General features: G+C 40.4%; 1 protein-coding gene across 1 annotated transcript in view; it reads right to left on the bottom strand.

Annotated features, from left to right (window-relative positions):
* Positions 1-738: 738 nt before the first annotated feature.
* LOC134614612 (alcohol dehydrogenase 1-like) overlaps positions 739-22,219 on the bottom strand; it is a 200,387-nt gene continuing 178,906 nt past the window's right edge. Inside the window, exon 9 of the mRNA XM_063458590.1 lies at positions 739-861. Coding sequence (XP_063314660.1) covers positions 837-861 — 25 coding nt within the window. The 3' untranslated portion in view covers positions 739-836. The remainder of the gene's footprint in view (positions 862-22,219) is intronic.

The following is a 22,219-nucleotide window of genomic DNA, read 5'->3' as shown; positions in this document are numbered from 1 at the left end:
GAGGCCATCACCTGACCACCCGCGTTTCGGTGGCCTCTACCTCCCTTAGGGCCGATGCAGATAGAGCCTCTCATGCCGCTTGGCAACTAGCAGGGCCTCACCTGTCACCCTCAGTAGTTAAATTCTTCGTCACTTGGCAATAGCAATATATGGATCAAACTAATGGTGGCTTTGTATAGTCGTATGTCTCCCAAGTTACTAGGGTACTGTCTCTACCCAACACCTCATCCACTTATACATTATATATACCAGAACTGGTTAGGGATTTGTCAGGTATGCGTGACTTATCTAAGTAATTTTGAAGTGTGGTAGAACGAATATATTTTGTATGGTACACTTCTTTTTGCCCTCTTTCTTACAGGCCTAATGCCTTGTCGGTTCCGGCTCACCACAACCGACTGCGGTTATTAACTATGATGTTTATTACTAATTATATGTTATCTAACCATTACGGCAATATTGCCCCGACCACAAATATATATGGCCTGTATAGTCTTATTTTAGATGGCTTGCCCAAATTGCTGATCACATTAAGTGTTTGAGATCAGAATTTGCAATATGTCAATTTAATAAGACATTTATAGCACAAGCGGTATCACCTAGAGCTTAGATATACAAATTCAACATCTTTTTAAATGAATATGAATTACACATTTGCCAAATTTATTCTTTCTAATACAGTTAAAATATCATAATCTAGCAATATTGTATAAAATACAAATATATAAGGGAAAAAAAAAGTATCTAAAAAAGAAATTAGAACAATTATCCATTTATATCTTCCACATGGTGAGCTGTCTGTTCTGTTGATAATACACGTTACAGGAATTTTGCTCTTAGAACATCAGTATAGTTCGGATGCTAGAAAAAAAAAAAAAATAGGTTAAAATAAGCAAATAAATAAGACAGAATGTGTTTTGTGTAGAATGTGTTTTGTGTTTTAAAGGAACAATTCACAAAAAAGCAAATCTGTATATTGAGGTGTGTGTGTATATATATATATATATATATATATTCCAAGTATGTAATAAGTCTGCACTCACGGTCTTCTTTAAATAAAATTTATTTTATTGCATCAAAAAGGGTCCAGGGAGATCAACGTTTCCTGATGAAAGTCCCAGTAAGGGACTGAAACGTTGATCTCCATGGACCCTTTTTGATGCAATAAAATAAAAGTGTATTTAAAGACAACACAAACACACACACACACAAAAATGTAATGAATTTTGCATTTTTTTTTCCTTTGGGGTTTTTCTTGACTTCCCTAGGGCGCTTCTTAAGGAGGTGGGGGCGCAGATGTGGGACCCATTCTTTGTGTGCCACAGGTGAAGGCACTTGGCGCTAGGAAGCACTTACATGGCTGCAGACTAGCACCCGGTGCCTTCAACCTCTGGCTACAAAGATCACAGAGCTGCCCCCCTTACACACCTGTTATGCCAGCTACACACAGGTGCATCGCACGATCACTCCGCCCTTCCCCTGCACTCTGGGTCAAGTGGGTGGGAGGATAGTGGGGGCGGAGCTAAAAGAGAGTCAAGCAGCCAGGCTTGAACTGGGACCTACAGATAAACTATTTGAAATGAGGGACTTTATGGTGTGTGTGTATTTGTGTCAGTCTGTTTCAGTCAGTGTTTGTCTGCTTGGGTCTGCCTGTGTGTGTGTCAGGATCTTTTTTGCCTAGGGCTGCAAAAATCCTTGCACCGGTCCTGTATAGAATCTGCAGCTACTGCATGCCCACCCCTTCTTCCCCTTAACAGACTTTCTTATCTGTGCCAGGGAATAATCATAGAGATTTGAGCTATATTTAAAGGACCACTCTAGGCACCCAGACCACTTCAGCTTAATGAAGTGGTCTGGGTGTCAGGTCCAGCTAGGGTTAACCCATTTTTTTTATAAACATAGCAGTTTCAGAGAAACTGCGATGTTTATAAATTGGTTAAGCCTTCCCCCTAATCCTCTAGTGGCTGTCTCATTGACAGGCGCTAGAGGTGCTTGCGTGATTCTCACTGTGAAAATCACAGTGAGAGCACGCAAGCATCCATAGGTAAGCATTGTAAATGCTTTCCTATGCGACCGGCTGAATGCGCGCGCAGCTCTTGCCACGCGTGCGCATTCAGCCGACGGGGCGGAGAGGAGGAGGAGAGCTCCCCGCCCAGCGCTGGAAAAAGGTAAGTTTTACCCCTTTTCCCCTTTCCAGTGCCGGGCGGGAGGGGGACCCTGAGGGTGGGGGCACCCTCAGGGCACTCTAGTGCCAGGAAAACGAGTATGTTTTCCTGTCACTAGAGTGGTCTTTTAAGCTCACTGAGTAGAAGACATACTCTCTGCACAAGCACCTGCATTTGAATTTAGCTCCGCAAAGCTAAACTAGCAAAAAGATGCTGACAGCCAGGGAGGTATATCAGCGTTCATTTATAAACCTGTCAATTTCTACAATGTCATATCTGCGTGGTAGTTACTTTTGGAATGGTGGAACTTTTCTTCATATTTGTATACTGTACTATGTTTTTATAAAAATATTTGTTTGCACTTTTTTAAGAAATGAAACACACTTGAGACTCTTGTCGCAAATAAAGAATTTCAGCAAGGTAAGGGGCTTTATATGTTTGGACTAATCTTTTAACCGCTTCACAACATCCAACGGAAATGTTTTGTCATGCTTGTGCTACCGTTGTGCTCACAACGTTCAGAGCCAAGGGAGGCTGCTGCAATTGTCATCTGACTCTGATTATTTTATTATTATTATTTCGTAATTCTATGTAGTTAATTAGGATGGGTGATAATTCATGGGAAATTGAATAGTTTAGTGTTACGTTAGGGGTAAAAAGACAAAAAAATAAAAGATTGAAACAATTAATAACATTATTTAGTTAAAGTTTGTGTGTAAAAAGTTTAAAATGCTTAGAAAATTCAGTGCAGAGGCGGATTCAGAATTCTGTCAGCAAAAGAGAGTTGACAGACAGTGCCTCAGAATTTGATGCAGGTTTATACAGTGATTAATATCTAATTTAAGAAATGGTAGGCCTTTGGTGGGGTAGTATTTTAACAACCTGTTAAAATACTACATATTCACCGTAGAACCAGCATCAAAATTGAAATGTAAAAAAAAACTGAAATGTCTGTGTCTCAAAATTTGCCAATTCCACATCCACATATATTTGAAAGAGGTACACATGGGGTTTTGCTGTACTAAGACGACATAGCTGAGCAACATATTAAGCGTTATACTGCCGTAGCACACATAAGGATTGCAAAATATACAGCAACATCTCCAAGTGTGTGTGTGTGTGTGTCAAAAAGGCAGAAAGTACGGTTATTACTACTAGACTTGGTACAAACTAGCAAATAAACTTTTACTCAGCAGATGTAGGTGAACACTAAATTTTGTTCAGGAATAGCACACATCAGCTTTAAGAAATACCCATCAAAAGATCCTTGTTATAAGTTTGTATGTCAAAACACTGAAAAACACATTTTCACTACAATATTTAGCAGAGATTGGCAGTGAAATTGCTATCTAAAAAGTGTCAAAATAACCTTAAGTAAATAGCTTGTGATGTCTATTTTATATACATATATACTTTTGTGCGGCAATTTTGTTTTCTTTGATGACTATTAAAGAATCACTATAGTGTCAGGAAAACAAAGCGGTTTTACTGACACTATAGTGCCCTAAGGGTGCCCCCAACCTCACGGTCCCCCTCTCGTTGTGCTGAAGGGGTTAAAACCCCTTCAGCAGCTTACCTTATTCCTGCACTGGGCTCCCTCGGTGCTGGTGACATCTCCTCCCCGTCCGATGTCAGTGGAGCCGAATGCGCATGTGCGGCTTTCCTATGGACGCAGAATTCGCATCCAGCATGGCAGATGCGCCTCTAGTGGCTGTCCGGAAGACAGCCACTAGAGGCTGGATTAACCCCAAATGTAAACATAGTTTCTCTGAAGCTTACAAGACAAACATACCAAATTTTAAAATCGCTCCACATTAAAAGTTTATTTTTCTCCTTGTATTTTGTGACCTGTAACTACCAAAAAAAAAAAAAACTTTAAATCCTTGACATATTATATATTCTGTAAATCAGAACAACTAAATGAATTTATTTTTAATTGCTTTCCCTAACTTGCACTAATTATGGGCACATTATTATGGCAAAAACTGTAAAAATATATATATTTTTTCCTTTTTATTTGCATTTTTTTACACCCTGTTCCAAATTATTATGCAAATTCTATTCTGTCACAAAGATTAAATATTTTGTTTTTCAGTTTAACTCATGGATGGCATTGTGTCTCAGGGCTCTTTTGATCACTGAAAACAATCTTGGACACCTGTGATAATTAGATTGCCAGGTGAGCCCAATTTAAGAAAAAACTACTAAAGGAGGGTGTAGCAGATGGTGTCAGGGCTGTCCTAAAAGACTGTACTATTATTGCAATTTGTGTATTATTTTTATTCCTATGGTTAAAATGTCTGTGGATTCGTATAATGGTTCGGTAGTTTCCATCCATACTCCATACGAATGTAAACAGGCCGCAAATGTTTATTTTTTTATATGTCCCAATATTTTGGGGGCTACCCCAATTAAAAATAAATAAATAAATAAATAAAAAAAACAGTGTTGGCTACCTCCTCCTCCTCCACCGCCGCTTCGACCTACACCGCCACGGTCACCGCCTCCTCAACCTACAGGTCACTTAGTATAAACTATGTATACAATAGCGGAGGCTTGTGAAGGCCTTTTCTCCATGCATCAGGAGTTGAGCTCAGTTTAAACAATGAAAGAGAATTTGGGTCTTGTGAGCTAGACCCTGGCTGTGAATTGTCAGGGCTAGTCATCATTATCTTGTATAATTCCGCTTTCCTATGGTATGGTATCCCTCTACGCCTGAGTTCTGCTGCGATCTTTGGGTTTGTCCAAGCTTTTAATGAACAGGGACTAGAGGGGTCTTGACTTTCTGCTGCTGTAGGAGACGTAGTTGGAGGTCTAGCTGGCATGCTGGGTAGTGAGAAATCGTCGCAACACACTATAAATAAGATTTAGACATGATTTTGACTTGCTGTAATTGAAATACTTGCACTATCTGGCTTTTAATTGCCTGGTGGCGAGGAACTTACTTACCAGTGGGATGGTGAGGCCCTGCTGATGCCAAGTGGCTGATAGAGGCTGTCTATGATTTGGCCCTGTGCTGTGCCTTTGAGCGAAGGCAGGGTGTAGGCCACTGGGGAACTAATACATATTATTGGGATGGGGAGACGTGACGCCCTAACTAGTGCTCTTGAGTAAATGGTGTGAGACGACTAGCTATGATTTGGACCGTTTGGGCTGGAACCTCTATGTGAGGATGGGTGTTGGTCTCGCAGGATTACGATTCGCCTTGGGCCGTTTAGTACCCTAACTGCCAGTATAACGTTGTTTGGTGTAAGTGGTATGTTTGAGACCACGTACCTGGTCGTTTCTCAGAAAAGGGATGTAATCAGTCGTGGGGCTTCTGAGATTATTGACTTGTGCCACCTATGAAACCAAGACTAACATTGGTGTCTTTTTTATGGTAAAGTGTGGTTTTAGGATAGATATAAGTGATGCATACCTGGGACAACAGTTGGTCTTCTAAGGGGTGGCCGGTGTGGTTGGTTACTTCTGGATCTAACAGCTTAAGGGAATGAAGTGACTTTTATTTAATTTCACATACGTTAAGCATGATTTTTTCATATGGTGTACCCTTGTTTGTACTTGTGATGTATTATGACCTGAACGTCAAAGTAACGATGCTAAATGTTAGCTTTTTGTATGTATAAATGGCTTTTAGCATAGTGAAAAAAACAGTAGTATACCAACTAGACTTAATTACTCAATCTGCTAAATTGAAGGGGTTCCAGGTGAACCTCACTAGCACCCAAAATGATAAACCAGAGAAAAAAAGTGGAAAACACCTTCAAATGAGCATGTAATCAATACAACTTGGAGAATGTATCCAGAATATGAATATTCAATATGAGAATATAGTGCAATCTGAAATAATAAAAATATATATCATAGCGTAATACAGTTTAAATAAAATAATAGGAGTGTAAAGCTAAATATTAAACTCACAAACGAAAATGCAAATCAGGCCTCTCACCCCCCTGGGGTATATAAGTATATGTCTTGATAGTAGATCAAAAACGAAGTATGTCTTAAAGAAATGGATAAAAAGAGCCATACATGGTGAAGTATGTATAAAATAGTACAAAAAATATTTATTGGGAGCACTTACAGACATAAAATGGTAGTAGGCATATCTCCACTCTCAGTGGAACTGGATGGCAGTGTAGAAATAGACAGCACAAATCCAATTCGAAGTAGTAGAGAGCAGGAACAATAAATCAGCATACAAATAAAAATAAAATATAAATTAAAATAGCAAGCAATAAAGTCCAATATCCAACGCGTTTCGTCCAGGTAAATAAAGGACTTCTTCAGGGATATGTAGAGAATCATCCGTGGAGGGGCTTCTTATACCCATCGCAATCTTCTTTCATGCCGTTCACCGGCAGCGTGCGTTCCAGATTGGAACGCAAGAGGGAACTTCCTGTATCGTCCGTCTTTCAAATTGCGCATGCGTGAAAAGACAAAGTTCTATGCGCTCGAGAATCGAGCTCGTTGATGCGCATGCGTGAGGTCTGAATAAAGAGAAAATGTACACAACAGGCGAACATGTCGCCATATGGATAAATACCGAGATCCACATACTGTAAAAAGAACCTATTTAAGCAAACAGCAACTAGAATAGGAACAAAGAAGTATATGTGAAGCCAATAACAAATAAATATGGCTGTAAATCGTTACCAGAATAGATGAATGTATATTTAGAGACAAAGACATTATTTTAAACATGTATTTAGAAACTAAGGTATTATATAGAACATACCTAGAGAAATAAAAAATAAATAAAATATAAAAATAAAATACAGCAAAAAAATATATAATAATACTATCAAAGATGATAGCAACAAAGCCAAATATAAATACAATAATATAATCAAATGAATAGTTAATGTTAATGAGAGAAAAAGGAAAATACCATATCTAAAAAATGATAAAAAATCTAATAAAATGTACTAATAGAATGCTAAATAAGGCCCTGTAGGTCTATTTCAGCATTAAGACCACAGTGTAATATTCTTAAAGTGTATATCCAGAAAGCTTCTTGGCGAATTAGTTCTTGGAGTTTATCTCCTCCCCTACATCCTAGGGTGACATGTTCTATGCCAAAGGCTTGGAAATTTTCCCACCTAAAAAGTGGACACGTACTACAATGTTTTGGAACACTATGATCGAGTTTGCCCTTTTTTTTCTCTGGCTTTTAGCATAGTCTTACCTCTAGTGTTTGTATCTGGTACGACTCCAATGGTTTTAGGTAATAAGTATGTGTAGGTTTATTCTGATTAACGTGTTTCTGTGAGTGTGGCCAGCTGCCTTCATCTTATTACCGAAATACTGTATTATGTCTGTGTTTAGAAACAGCTATGGATTGGGAATTTTGACTTACTGGTTGTACTTGTGAACTGTAGACATATTCTTTAATGGAATGGTAATCGTTAAAACGTTATTTAGATGATGGGGTTCTGACTGTAATAATTTGATTGACGAAGATTAGGATTTGTTATATTTGCTTTGTGCCTGAGCCTCCCTCCCCACCCCCCTTCGTTGTATGGCATGTACTATTTATTTGACGTGCCGTATGTATCAGGGAAATCAAAATGACAAAGGATGAATATTCAGAGAGTATGGCTCGGGTTCTGGAATACATAATGACTGTGTGAGCATGCCTATGATAACGCCTTGTGACTCGGCCTGTTACCCCTGAAATCACCAGGCCATAGGTTAAAAAGTATACTACAAGCTTGTTATCGTGGCTGGGGAGTTTAACTAACTGCCCATATTCGTCATACTTATTTGTGACTGATTAGCTGTTTTATGCTTATTAGTAGCAAGTACGTACCCCTATTGATTACTGACTATGCAGAGGATTTTTTAAACATAATCGGAGTACGTTCAACGAGTAACTATTATTTATGCAGAGGAACTTTTATAATATTAGAAGTCAACATACTGTACTATTGATTATTGACTAAGCAGAGAAATCTTATAACTATTAGTGATAATTGCATACAACAAACGATTGTTCTCTATGCAGCATAATTATTTAAATATTAGCAGTAAATACGTTCCACAAGTGACTGTTATCTATGCAGAGGAATTTTTATGAACATTAATAGTGATTATGTTGAACCAGCGATTAATATCTATGCAGATCAATTCTTATTACCGGTAAATACTTTTAGCAAGCTATTGTGATTTATGTAGGGGATTCAAGAAACGTATTCTTTTATCCCATGTTCAGTATTCTTAATTTTGTGAGTTTTACTTTTATGTGCAAGTATATATATATATATATATATATATATATATATATATATATTTGTCTCTGGGTTGTTGCCCTTGCTGCATACATCATGTCTTATCTCTGCCAATATTTAAATTACCGGTAGTTGCATTTCTTAGCTCAGGCTTGAATGAATAGTTACAGAGAAGTAAACATTGTGTCTATCTTTGCCTTGTAATACAAAATGAAGTCACCTCTATTCTGATGGTGACTTACAGTATACACTGTATACAAAATGTCTGCCAGTATAAATATACTGACATAAAGAACAAATAAATACTCCTGTGCTCTGGTGCTGAAGCCATGTAATGATGGCCTAGCAAGTGAGATATGCTCCACTGGAACAACTTTTCCACACAGCACTTTTATAAAAATGTAAAATATTGGGGTATTCTTGCAGAAAATGTTGTGCAATTTATGAAATTGTTAATTTACTTATGCTAATTATCTACTTGCTTTATGTTACCTCTATTCACAATCTTTATATAGAAAAGAATAGCAGGCTGTGTAGTTTCCATATATTTCTTATGGCTTGTTTATATATCATGCATGACAGAAGACACAATGTTTTATAGCCTTGCAAATCGTCTGTTTCCCTGTATAGTGCTCTTTTATAATAACTATTTGTTCCTATCAAGACTTTGCCAATTAATATCCTTGTTAAGAGTGTATTGAACAAATATGCCATCTTTTCAAATAATGAGAAGAACCCACAGCAGAATCCTGTGTCCCAAAACATATGCAACAGGGCTCTGTGGCCGGCAGGGGACTTCAAAAAGCATTGACTTGGAAATATTGTGCTGTTATAGTATGCCAAGAACTTTTTAACATATTGTAATTATTAAAGATTTCAAAACACACTTACATACTGTATGTAATAAATAAATGTGGAATGAGTACAGGTGTGCCGAGCTTTGCCGTAGGCTCAAAAAAAAAATCTACTCTTAGCCAAGGATAGGAAGGATGCTAGCTGTTTAACAGTCATATTTAATTATTTCTGTGTTTGGCTTTGGTTGTCCATTGCTTGCATAAACATGTGCAAATACACAGTTTTATGATTTATCTCTGCTCCTTATTATAGTTAATTATAGGACAATTAATTGGGCAAAAAACCTGGTATGTGTAATGCAAAATATGTTTTCTAAACCTCACTGTCAGTGGCTTAACCAATATAAATTGTGGTAAGAAAATGGATAACAGATGACTGGATATTTATTGCCTTCTATTATGTTTGGGAATCACTATATTTGGGCAGAAGGCTAGGCATCTATTGGTCCTACAAATCAGTGGGCTAGATGTAGCTTTCTCTAGTTATTATAGGCTCGCTGTAGAGTCCCAGGTACTAGAGATGACTAAAACATGAGAGAATATTATTCTGCCCACCTAACAACGACCCTGATGCTAGTAGTCATTGCCAACCTTTTTAAAGTTCAATCAGGAATCAATAAATGTAGGCCACAACAGCAAATATGATCTTGGATGTTTTTCTAACTAACATTACAATAAATATATTATTTAGATAAATATGTAGATATATTAGGAAAAACAAAACTCTATGGATTCTTAAATAAAGTTAAACACTCAGTAAATACTCATTTTGTTTTGTGAATCTTTATATTGGAAAACGATGAGTCAAAAATACTATCAACTACATAATAATACTGGCATGGAACATAAACAAGACATGCATTTATTTTGTCATGTCACCATACTCTTTATGGTGTTACCATTATCACATCACTTTTCCTAGGTATATATTAAGAAGTTGTCAATAACACTTCTATTTCCTCCAGATTGAGCATCCTGTCTCTGAAGTAATACGATGAAGTAAAGCCGAAATAAACGTATCAATACAATAGATAAAATAAAAATAAAACATTAAATGGATACTATAATGTAAGAATACAAAGCTGTATTGCTTACATTATTCTCTTTCGTACGACTCTCCCTTGCACCCCCCTTGCATTGCATGGGCTAAAAAACTATTTCTGTATGCCCCTGATTCCAGCGTTCTCCGATCTCCCTCGGCCCTAGGGCCCAATGTGAGCATTGTGAGCGCCACATGCGCATTAGGTCTTCCCCATACAGAAGCATTACTGCGATGCTTTCGTATGGGGTTTTACGGACACTGGATATCCTCATGCAGAGGATAACAAACAGTGCCGCTACTGGCTGTCTGAAATTATGCTATGTTTCTCTAAAACAGCAGTGATTTACATTGCAGGACTAAGAGGGACAGGGACACTGCACCCAGACCACTTCAATGAGATTAAATGGTCTGGGTGCCTATAGTGTCCCTTTTAATGTTAATGATAACTGTGCAGCTATAAATGCCCTGCTGGGTATGGCACTAGCAGGGATATTTACAGTGAATACTCAATTGGTGAATAACCATGTAATTTTCCTTGGAAAAGTGAAACACAGGTCAAATAATTTAGGTTTTTCTGTATTTTTGTTTTCAAAATGTTGTCATCTGAGTGTTCCACAGAGAAAAATAATAAATTCTCAATTTCAAATTCAAGCAGGGGCGGCTCTAGAGTTTGCAAGGCCTTAGGCAAAACTCAAAAATGGGGGGGGTGGCTCAGTGAGGGTGTGAGAGGGGACAGTGTGAGGGAAGGAAGGAGTGACAGGGGCCGAGTGAGGTGGTGACGGGGGACAGAGTGAGGGAAGGAGGGAGTGACAGGGGGCTTAGTGAGGGAGTGACGGGGACAGAGTGAGGGAAGGAGGGAGTGACAGGGGGCCGAGTGAGGAGGGGACAGAGTGAGGGAAAGAGGGGGTGACAGTGACAGGGTGAGGGAAGGTGGGGTGACAGGTCGCAGAGTGGGGTGACAAGGGGCAGTGTCATGGAGGCAGGGGGTAACGGGGCAGAGTAAGAGGTGACAGGAGGCTTAGTGAGGGGGTGACAGGTGGCAGTGTCCGGGAGGGAGGGGGTGACTGGTGGCAGTGTCAGGGAAGGAAGCGTGATAGTAATACCTTTCATTTCCCTGGTGGTCCAGTGTCCTGTGTCCTGGTGGTCATGTGGGCTTCCTATCAGGTCTGTAGCTCCACCGGGTGCAGAGCTGCAGACCACATCATTGGAGTCTCTCGATCTCCATTGCTGTGGAAACCTGTGGCAACACTCTGGCCAGGGATCACAAGACACTTTAGTCTGCAGCTCATACCCGTTGGAGCTGCAGACTGAAGGCTGGCTCTCTAGGCAGATGAGAGGGGCTGAGACACGGCGGGAGCCAGCGGGCCCCTCCTGATGTTGGGTCCTCAGTCATGGACCAATGACCCAACAGTTCAGGCCGCTCTAAGGTGATTTAGGCGGCCGTGAGGCCCCAGCCAGAGAAAGGCCTTAGGTGGCTGCCTAAACCACCTAATTCGAGAGCCCCCTCTGAGTTAAAGTTATCACAACAAAATACATATGCCAACTTAACATTGCTACTGGTTACCTACAGTAAATTGTTTAATTAATGTTAAACTTTTTTGCTTTGTTTTTCATTAGTTTAGATTGAATCTATAGCCATATAACTGATAAAACAATGTTGATAAGAAAGCTTTACTGCCATATTAGTGCAGAGAAAAAAACGGGTCGCAAGAGTATTCTGAGAACGGACAGCAGCTAAAATAGCCTGCCCTTCAGTGGGTCCCCGCTCAGAACTCAAGCTGGTTTTAGCTCATCTTGTGCCATTACAGAGAGATCATATCTGAAGCATATCAGACTGGTCCCACCCATACGGGCAGTCCAGATCCGAAATGCCAGCAAGTTCTCTCTGCACGAGAGATACAGAAACCCCAGACGATCGTTTCAACCTTGTAAGGCATCATCAGTGAGGCATAGCTGATATCTCTTGATATCTCTCTAGGCACTGTGAGCAAGGGGTCCACGTCTGGATTACCCTTTAAACTTATGGAGAGCAAAAAACGGGTCGCAAGAGTATTCTGAGAACGGACAGCAGCTGAAATAGCCTGCCCTTCGGTGGGTCCCCGCTCAGAACTCAAGCTGGTTTTAGCTCATCTTGTGCCATTACAGAGAGATCATATCTGAAGCATATCAGACTGGTCCCACCCATACGGGCAGTCCAGATCCGAAATGCCAGGTAGGAAATTTCATCAAAAGTATAAATATATAAGGAAGAGACATGGAGGGAGAGGGGGGAGAGAGAGAAAAAATTAAAAAAAAGGGCTCTTATTATTATTATTATTATTATTATTATTAAAAAAAGGGGAATTATGGTATACATTTAAAACGTTCTCTCCTTTCTGTCCGGAAAATTATTGAATTGTGATTGAATTGTGATGTTTTTACATATACCTCATGTCATTTCCCTTCTAATGTCTAAATGTTCAATGTTTAAGAGCAAATTGTCTTTTGTAATATTGTATGTGAACACCTTTTTCTTCAAAGGAAAAAAAAAAAAGAAAAAAAAACAATGGAAGAAAAAGGGAGAAAAAATAGAAAAAAGCTTTTCAATAAAGATTAAATATTTAAAAAAAAAGAAGCATCTGTATGACCTTTCAAACATAGCAATAAAAAACATAGCAGTAAAAGACATAGCAATAAAATACAAAGCAATAACACCAGCACACACAGCCTTTAGCTGACTTCAACTGGCTTATATCTAGAGTAGGAAATTCTTAAGTCCATGGCCATCGGTAAGTAGACATATAGGTAATGTCGACTGCTTTGGGCTTTCTGTCAGATTGTGGGCTCCATCGTGAGGTTGACAGTGTGACACATTGCTGCTCTAATGGTAGGTGGGGGAGTAGGGCGCATGATTTAAACAAAACGGGCAGTGTTCACTGCTTGATGGGGTCAGTCCTGTATGGCCTCTGTCCCTCCCAACAGCTGTCACTTGCCGGTCTGAGGGTCCACCGCCGTTTCAACCAATTCCCTGGGTTGGTAAGTCCAGAGCAAGGTTGCGAGGTCTCGGGATCATCCAGGGGATGGTAGTCACGGGAGACATTCCTCCAACCCCAGGTCTTTGTAAAAGCTGACACCTTCTGTCCTTGGATTTGGTACCGTTGCACGGACAGGTCCTGGCCCCTTACGGGGCAGTTGGGAGGTCGGGGTATCATCTGCTGCCTGCGGCGTGCGACCTTCCGCCTGTGTGGTCAGTGTCTTAGGGACATGTCTTTGGTGGATTTCTGCCTGGGAAGGCTGCCGTTGATTTTGGTAGGCTGTTGGGTAGATGTGTTCCCCCTGCCGCCCCCTGTTTGGGCTGGATGGCGGCGGATCGTGCTTGCAGCTTGTCCCAGAAAGCCTGGAATATTGTGTCCAGCCTAGATTCTATGGTGCTTTGCTTGGGCCTCTGTGTCTGGTTGCAGGAAAGTGAGGCTTGTGAGAGGGCCCCTGCCATCTTGTGTGGTCTGGGCACCATTAGGTGGCTGCTGCAATCGGTGTGTTGATGCTGTATGGGTACGTTTGTCTGTTCACCCTGGGGGGACCGGGATAACCCCCACCGGTCCAAGGGGGGGGGATAGGAGATCAGCAGGTTCATTTAGTGAGTCCAGCGCCAGGGAGAGCGGCCGCCTCCCCCCAGCTCCAGACCCAGCAGGCCGCATGTGGCGTTCCGGTCTCCCGACCTCGACGGGCATCGGAGAGGTATCTCACGAATCAGCAGTGCATCCCAAGTGTGGGTAGTGCACCCCGGTGTCTTTTGTGGCTATATAGCCGTCGATTATTCCCCCAATTCTGCCCGCCAGACAGGAGCTCGTGGCTTGCACGTCTGCACTGCTCGGAGGTCAGGCTCCGCCCCCATTCCACTATATTTTGATTATGTTTATATATGTTTTTGAATATAAGTATTTGAAATTTTATGTAGAATGACATTTTAATACAAATATAAAAAGTTGTTTTTTTTCTAATTAAAGTTTTACTTTTCATCACACCTTTCTGCAGGATCTTTTTCTGTTTATTTTATTCACTTTTTACTCAAACAAATAATATAAAATATGATAATAAGAAAATGCACATATTATATAATGAAATAAAAGATCATATGGCATTAATTTTAACGAGCCATGAATCCATCTAGTTTAAGAAAACAGCTATTAGTAGAAATTGGTATAACTGCTGGTTTGCTAGCTGCTCATATATGAAATTTCAAGATTAACTGCAGTTGTTTTTTGATATTTATTTTTAAATGTGCAATGAGCCCATATCCCTTCTTAATACCGACACCAAAATACTGGCCAAACTATACGCACTAAGACTAAGTCCGATACTGCCACACATTATACACGACGACCAAATGGGGTTTGTGATGGGGCGCCAGGGGGCAGAAAACACCCTAGAAAGGTCCTCAACCTTATGCAAAGCCTAGGGACAACACAGGCAGGGGGGTTCTGCTTTCATTGGACGCGGAAAAAGCCTTTGATCGGCTGGGATGGGGGTTTCTGGAGGCGGCCCTACAGCGGTATGGGATCCCGGGGGGCTTCATTTCCGTGGTCAGGGCACTATATTCGGCACCAAGGGCTCAGGTTCTAAATTCAGGTTTCCTGTAAAAAAAAATTGATATCACCAACGGGACGAGACAGGGGTTGTCCCCTGTCCCCTCTGCTGTATGTACTGGCGCTGGAACCTTTGGCTGCGGCAATTAGGGCTCACCCAGATATTCATGGAGTTCAAGTAGGAGACAGGGAGTACACTCTCAACCTTTTTGCGGACGACATACTCCTGACCCTGACACAACCACAAATATCCTTGCCTAACCTACTACAGAGCATACAAGACTATAACAAAGTATCCTACTACAAACTCAATCTCACAAAAACACAGGCGCTGGGAATTCACATCCCAGGACGTACCCTACAAACACTGACGGACTCCTTTAACTTCGGCTGGAGAGACAATTACATAACTTTTCTAGGGATCAAGCTGGCCAAGACGACTCACCTAATGTTTAAATACAACTACGAGAAGTTATCGCAGGAAATCACACAGACATTAGACCAGTGGAACAGTGACTTTCACTCATGGCACGGACGCATAGCCGCATTTAAAATGTCACTGCTGCCAAAATTACAATATTTATTCCGTACGCTGCAGATTCCCATCCCTAGGCAATATATGATCCCATCCCTAGGCAAAGATATGCACTCTCCACAATCAAAAAGCCAACAGGGAAGGGAGGCATGAGCTTCCCAGACATTAAACTATATTACAAGGCCGCTATTCTGTCCATGTTGGCCACGGCACGTAGGGTGGAAAACCCACCGCAATGGGTAGCTATCGAATCCCATTGGTCATGCAGGGCTGGGATGCACCACCTATTTTGGGTACCAAAACACCTAAGACCAGCAACACCACATATGCTAGAGACCACTAAACTATTGATGCACACATGGGACACATACAGGGTGCACATTAGTGGCTCAAGAGTCACATCGTTAGCCTCGACAATGTATAGCATATATCTGAGGAACCACACATTCGACTATCGGACCTGGGCGAATGCAGGGTGAACACATATACACGACCTGTACAATGGGACCTCCCTGAAACAATTCCCGGACATACAAACACAGTACAAAGTACCAAATAAAGCACTTTTCTCATACTTACAGCTCAAGTCTATACTACAACAGTCCATGACCCCTCCTACGACAACCATGATCTCCAGATATGACACATGGTGCCCCCACGGCAAACCGCACAAGCGAGAGCTCTCAATGGAGCATTAATAAAGGCACACACACCTCCACAGACAACTTCATACAAGCATGGCACAAGGACCTGGGATGTACCTTTTCAGAGAACCAGTGGTCCAGAGCCTTCACAATTCCTAAAGGCAATACTGCTTGCATTACACACTTTGAACAAATAAGAAAACTACAGTATAGGTGGTATTTGGTCCCAACAAGGTTGGCACACATGTTCCCCGGCACCTCTGCCCAATGTTGGCGATGCAACCTGGACAGGGGTTCGTTATTGCATGTCTGGTGGACATGCAAAGACATCCTACCTTACTGGACCATGGTGAGCAAAATAATCGACCACCTACTTCCTGTGAAGTTGACATTAACCCCAGCAATATGCCTCTTATACATTTGGCCAGAGGGCATGTCCAAAGTCCACACTAAACTCCTATTCCACACGATAATATCCGCATGCAGCCTCATAGCAAAAACCTGGAAATCGCATGAAGTCCCCACAAAAACCAGGCTGGTTACCCAGATCCAAACGAATTGGGAATACGAACACATAGCGGCCCAACAGATTGGGACAGGAGGGGCAACTATAGAGGCGGCCACAATCTGGGAACAGTACTGGAGCACGGTGAAACTCCAGATAACTGGAGACAAGTAGGAATTACTGTACGAGCAGTCAGGGAAGGGATACCCTGAGGAAAAGGAAAGGGAAGAGAAAAAAAAAAAGTGCTACAGAGACGAACTGAAACTGTATACCTCACCAACACATACCAGGTAGATGTAACACATATAGATGAGACTAAATCCACTTGTGTATATAGGTTAACCCCTCCTCTCCTAGTCATCCGCACCCTTCCTCCAATCCTCTTCATGCAGCATTACAGGGTACAGAGGAACTCACAAAGGTATACCAGCATGTGAAAAATAGATTGTTCGCCATTGAGATACCCCAGGGATGAGGTACACAGTTAATGTTATCCAACGATACTAGCAGAACTGTAAAGTAACAAAAATGTCAAATTGGAAAATTGCTGTACCATGTAACAATGGAAACACTGTATGATGGAAATATGTGATGTACTACCCTACCCCCTAGCTCTCTTCTGTATCCTATGCCCTCATTTCTTGGAAAATAAAAATTGTCAAATTAAAAAAAAAAAAAAAAAATAAGTGCAATGAGCAGTATTAGGGGAATATAATAGCAGATGACCCATCAATATTGGGGCACTGTGATGTAGCACAATATCATCATATGGTGTAACCAAATTCCCACATCTGTGTGTTAAAATAGGTGATTTTAAGTAGCCTTGTAAGATTTAAAACTGTTTTTTTTTTTTATATGTGTGTTGTCCCTTAGTCTGTATTTTGCATATATGCTGGTCTTTATTGCAGCAGCACTGCTGAGAAAATGCATGTTCTAGGTGTGCAGAATTAAAAACAGGTGGTGCTGAGTAATAAAAAAAAAAAAAAAAATCACAACTAGGGCCTTCCAATATATGCATGAATATATGCATGAATTGTATATTCACAGCTCATATCACAATGTAATGCAATTATACATAATTCATAGTTTTCACTTCTTACACATTAGGGGCCACGTCAGAATAATCATGAATGCCCCTTTCAAACAACTATGACAATATGTACCAAAACACAAGCAGGTGCTACACTTGGAAAAGTCGTAAATAACAGGAAATCGCCTTGAAGCAGAATGGAGGTCATGTATAAAAAGTATTGTGTCCAGTTGTTCCTATGTATTCTCTGCTTTGTTTTCATAATTTTCCTCTTTGCTCCTTTTCTGTCAATTTTCTCCTTTTTTGTTCTTTTTTCATGGTTAACAAGTGCATTGCTTCAAAAGTATATAGCAGAAGCATAAACGTGTAACATTTTTTTCTGATATATGTTTCCCACTACTGTCAGAGTTTTTGTAGGAAAAATAGTCAGTTTGTTATTCCTTATAGCAGTGGTTCCCAACCCAGTCCTCAAGTACCTCCTACCAGGCCCAGGCCCTACCAGGCAGGATTTAGGGATTACCCAGTTGTGTTGAAGGTGTTTTTAGAAAAAGGAAAAAAAAACCTCTTTAGATACAACAGGGTAATCCCTAAATCCTGGACTGGAAAGGGGTGCTTGAGTACTGGGTTGGGAACCACTGGTTTAAAGGAATCGTCCAAGCACCATAACGACTACATCATGCTGTAGGGGTTATGGCGCCATGAGTGCCCTGGGTTACCCTTCAATGTAAGTACTCAAAGATTTTTATAATGGTGCCATCATACCTTGGCTACTGGTGGGCTCTGCTCCTTGACTCCACTGCAGCCTGTGCTAAGCACAGCAGTTCATATTGTCTCATTAGCTGAGAGTGATCAGCTGATGCTCTCAGCCAATGAGCTAGCCATGCAAGAAGCATACACTTTCGTCTCTCTGTCAGATGTAGTGGAGGAGGACTGGTGCCGAGTGGACCCAAGGTAATCAGTCTAACCATTGAAATGGATTAATGACACAATTGATTAAGTAATGTCAGGATGCTCTATTATAACAGCTGGCCTTTGACCGTGATTTGTATCTTCTTCTTGTTTCCCCCCCCCCCCCCCCTGCACTGGATATCCTGTTAACACCTTGTCTTTGTGACTATTGGAAAGTGTTTGTTTAATCAAGTAACACCTTTTGACCAGCTAATGCCAAATGTGCTTTAAGTTCTTTGAATATGCAATTGACAGGACATGACTGTATTATGTAAAGACAACCCCTTTTGGATGTGTACAGAATTTTTTTATAAGATCTGTGTTTTCCCCATTAAATTTAGGAGCAGTATTTTGTCATACACTTGTGTGATGGAGTACTGCCCTCCGAGCTCGTATTTCTGCTGTGTCCATTCCTTGTCTTCATACCTGAGAGAAAACATTGCTATCTGCTGAATTTAAACCACAACAATATGGTGTCAGAAGTGGAGAGAGAATCCAAATCGGGTAAGAACATCTTCTGTTTTATTTTTGTGTTCTTTGCCTTGTTTGGATTCTCTGAACAATTTTTTTGTGGTTGCAGAAAAGTAATGTTTTTTTTGTTTTTGTTTTGCCTTTCTTTTTGTTTTTGTTGTACTCTTGGGGTTTGAGTCCCCAAGTAGCTGTGCATTATAATATTTTACATAATATTATATTTTTACAGCATACTTTATGTTATGGGTTAGAGTCCCATAATAAGTTGTTATTAAGTTTGGGTTAGAGTCCCATGTTAAGTTGTATAAGAGAAAAAATTATATTTTATGGGTTAGAGTCCCATCTTACCGGTAAGTTGTATATAGTGGGTATAGCAGTCCCACTGAGTGACCAGATTTAGTCACTATATTGGATGCACGGTTTGGACACAGTAGAATAAATCTTATTTTTGTTTATTGCAGCGCTGCATGTATAGTTGTATTGTTTAAAAAGTGTGCATTGCTTATATATAAAGTGTTATCTGTGTGAAGTTGGAAATGGGCTCCAGTAATGGTAAAAAATTCCCAACAAAATTCTGTAAAATTTAAATCATCTAAAGATGTCCCTAATAGTGCTGCGTCACGTACTCCTCAAGTCAAGTCTCAGGGTCCTCGATTAAGCCAAACTCCATGCCAGTTTGTTCATGAGACTATTGGAGATTACTATGCTGAGCCATTTTGTACAAATTTAGTTATATGGTCAGAGAATTGTGATAAAATGATTTGTAATCCATGGCCAAGAGAGGGTTCTTTTAGTGATTTTCATTTGCAAATGCTGAAAGGTATGTGTATTAAAGGTTTTAAAAAGTGGGGTCCAGGTGGAGATCCAAAATGGGATAAAAAGTATATGCATAATGCAGCTACAGGATGGTTAAAGTGTGCTCAGTTATGGGTTGTTCCTGATCAGGCTACAAAGTATGTTCAGGCTTCTGCAGCATCACCTGCTTAGGTGCCTTCTGTTGTACCATTATATCACAGTTTAGATTAAAAAAAAAAAATAAGAAGAAAAAAAAAATCTTTTTTGGAATATTGATACGGATGAAATTTTAATGGCAATTGGTAGAAGGAACAGGCATGTTGGACAGATGGTTGTGAGTCCTTCTGCAATGGTGAGATGCACTGCAGAAAGTGTTGATGTTGGTATGAAAAATGATAAAGTGACTAGAAAGTTTGTGGATGTTGGTGCAGGGAATAAGCATGTTGTTAGTGTTTTAGTGGTGGATGAGGGTTATAAGAGTTATGGTGTACTAGTTCCCAGACGGAGTTGATTGCTCTTACACAAGCTTGTGTGGCTTTTCAAGATCAAGATGTGACTATTTATACTGATTCAAGATTTGCCTTTGGAGTTGTTCATGATTTTGGTGTCATTTGGCAGGCTAGAGGTTTTGTTGCAGCTGATAGTCGAACTGTTTCTCATTTTGCATTAATTGATGGATTATTGAGGGCCATACTGTTACCTAGATCTTTAGCTATTGTGAAGTGCAAGGGCCATGATACAGATCACTCCATGGTCAGGGATGGTAATGATTTTGCAGATTTTGGTGGCGAAAAGGGCGGCTGCCTCTTTTCCCTTAGGGCCAGATTACAGTATTGTTTCTTGTGACCAGGTCTTAACTGCACTGCATATACCTCCTCATACTGATGATATTGATATTCTTTCTATGCAGGCTGCATAGTCTTCGGATGACTTAGCTTACTGGAATATACATTCTGTTACACCTGATGCAACTTCTGGTATCCTCAAGGATCCTAAAGGTCGCATAGCAATCCCTCAAGCTTCTTCTGTGTTACTCGTCTGACAGTTCCATGGCTATGGACATGTCGGACGAAGAGGGGTATTGGCTATGCTAAAAGAACAATTTGTAATTAACAGGTTAGATCAGACAGTTACCAATACTTTATCCAGGTGCTTAACATGTGCAAGAGTTAATACTACCAAACCACAGTTTGGTAAACACGACTACCTTCATGCAGCGGAAGGCCACATGTTAAATTTATAAATTAACTTCATGCATATGACAACAGCAAAAGTGGACTCAAGTATTTACTTGTCATTGTAGACACATTTTGACTGCCCAGTTAGGATTAATAGTGATAAAGGAACTCCTTTCGCTTCAGCAGTTACACAGCAGGTTTGTAAAATGTCAAGTATAGATTGGAAATTTCATATACCCCATCACCCTCAGTCATCAGGGCAAGTAGAAATGATGAATAGAACGATAAAGGAGAAATTGACAAAAGGAGGCTTGGGTAGCACACGTAATTGGCCAGACAATTTGCCAGCAGTTTTAGCTGAAATCAGAATGACCCCTAGTTCAACTATGGGTTATTCACCATTTGAAATTTTAATGGGGGAGACCTTTTCCAACTTCATGGTGTAAGTTCAAAGGTGCTTCGATGGTGAGCGGAGACCTATATGTTGTGTTATATGTATTGAACCTTGTAGACGAATTGAATGGCATCTATGGTGATTTGTCTCTATCTCTTCCTCATCCTTCAGGTACAACCACACATGCTTTCAGGCCTGGAGACCAAGTATTGGTGAAATCCCTCTTCAAATCCAGAAACTTTGATCCACCATACAGCACTTCAACAACCGTTGTTGCCATCACCAGAAGAGCTGTTCTGACAGAGGAGAACCAGATGTGGATTCATGAAAGCTGATTAGAAATATGTCCCATCAAGCACTCTGGATATTCCAAGCAAAGAATGATCAACCTCAGACTGATCCAGAATGAACAATAGTGCTCGGTGCACCCTAATTAGTCTTCTTTCCATGGGACTTGGTTATGCGCTGATTAATTTTATTTGATCCCAAAGAACAGTGATAGTAAAATATGTTATTAATATATTTCACTCTAAGCAGGCCTTATCTTCTTCATCATGGGAAACAGACAATCATTTTATTGGATCTGCAAAGAATTTATACCAAGCCCTAAAATTGAACTAATTGTTTAATAAACCTTAATTCGTCCAGGAGGGAGGGACGGTCTTATTATAGCCATGGCTCCCCGGAGATTTTCTTCAGAAATAACGGTTCTGACGTTTTTTTTCTTCCCTGAGTGCTATAATAGACATTTAATTAATTTACTGATATGTTATTCTTTCAGAAGATTGGAATGATATGGATTAATGACACAATTGATTAAGTAATGTCAGGATGCTCTATTATAACAGCTGGCCTTTGACCGT

Source organism: Pelobates fuscus, chromosome 6, assembly GCF_036172605.1.
Source record: "Pelobates fuscus isolate aPelFus1 chromosome 6, aPelFus1.pri, whole genome shotgun sequence".
Lineage (NCBI taxonomy): Eukaryota > Metazoa > Chordata > Amphibia > Anura > Pelobatidae > Pelobates > Pelobates fuscus.
The sequence above is the reverse complement of the archived record's forward strand: the minus strand, read 5'-3'. Positions and strand labels throughout refer to the sequence as shown.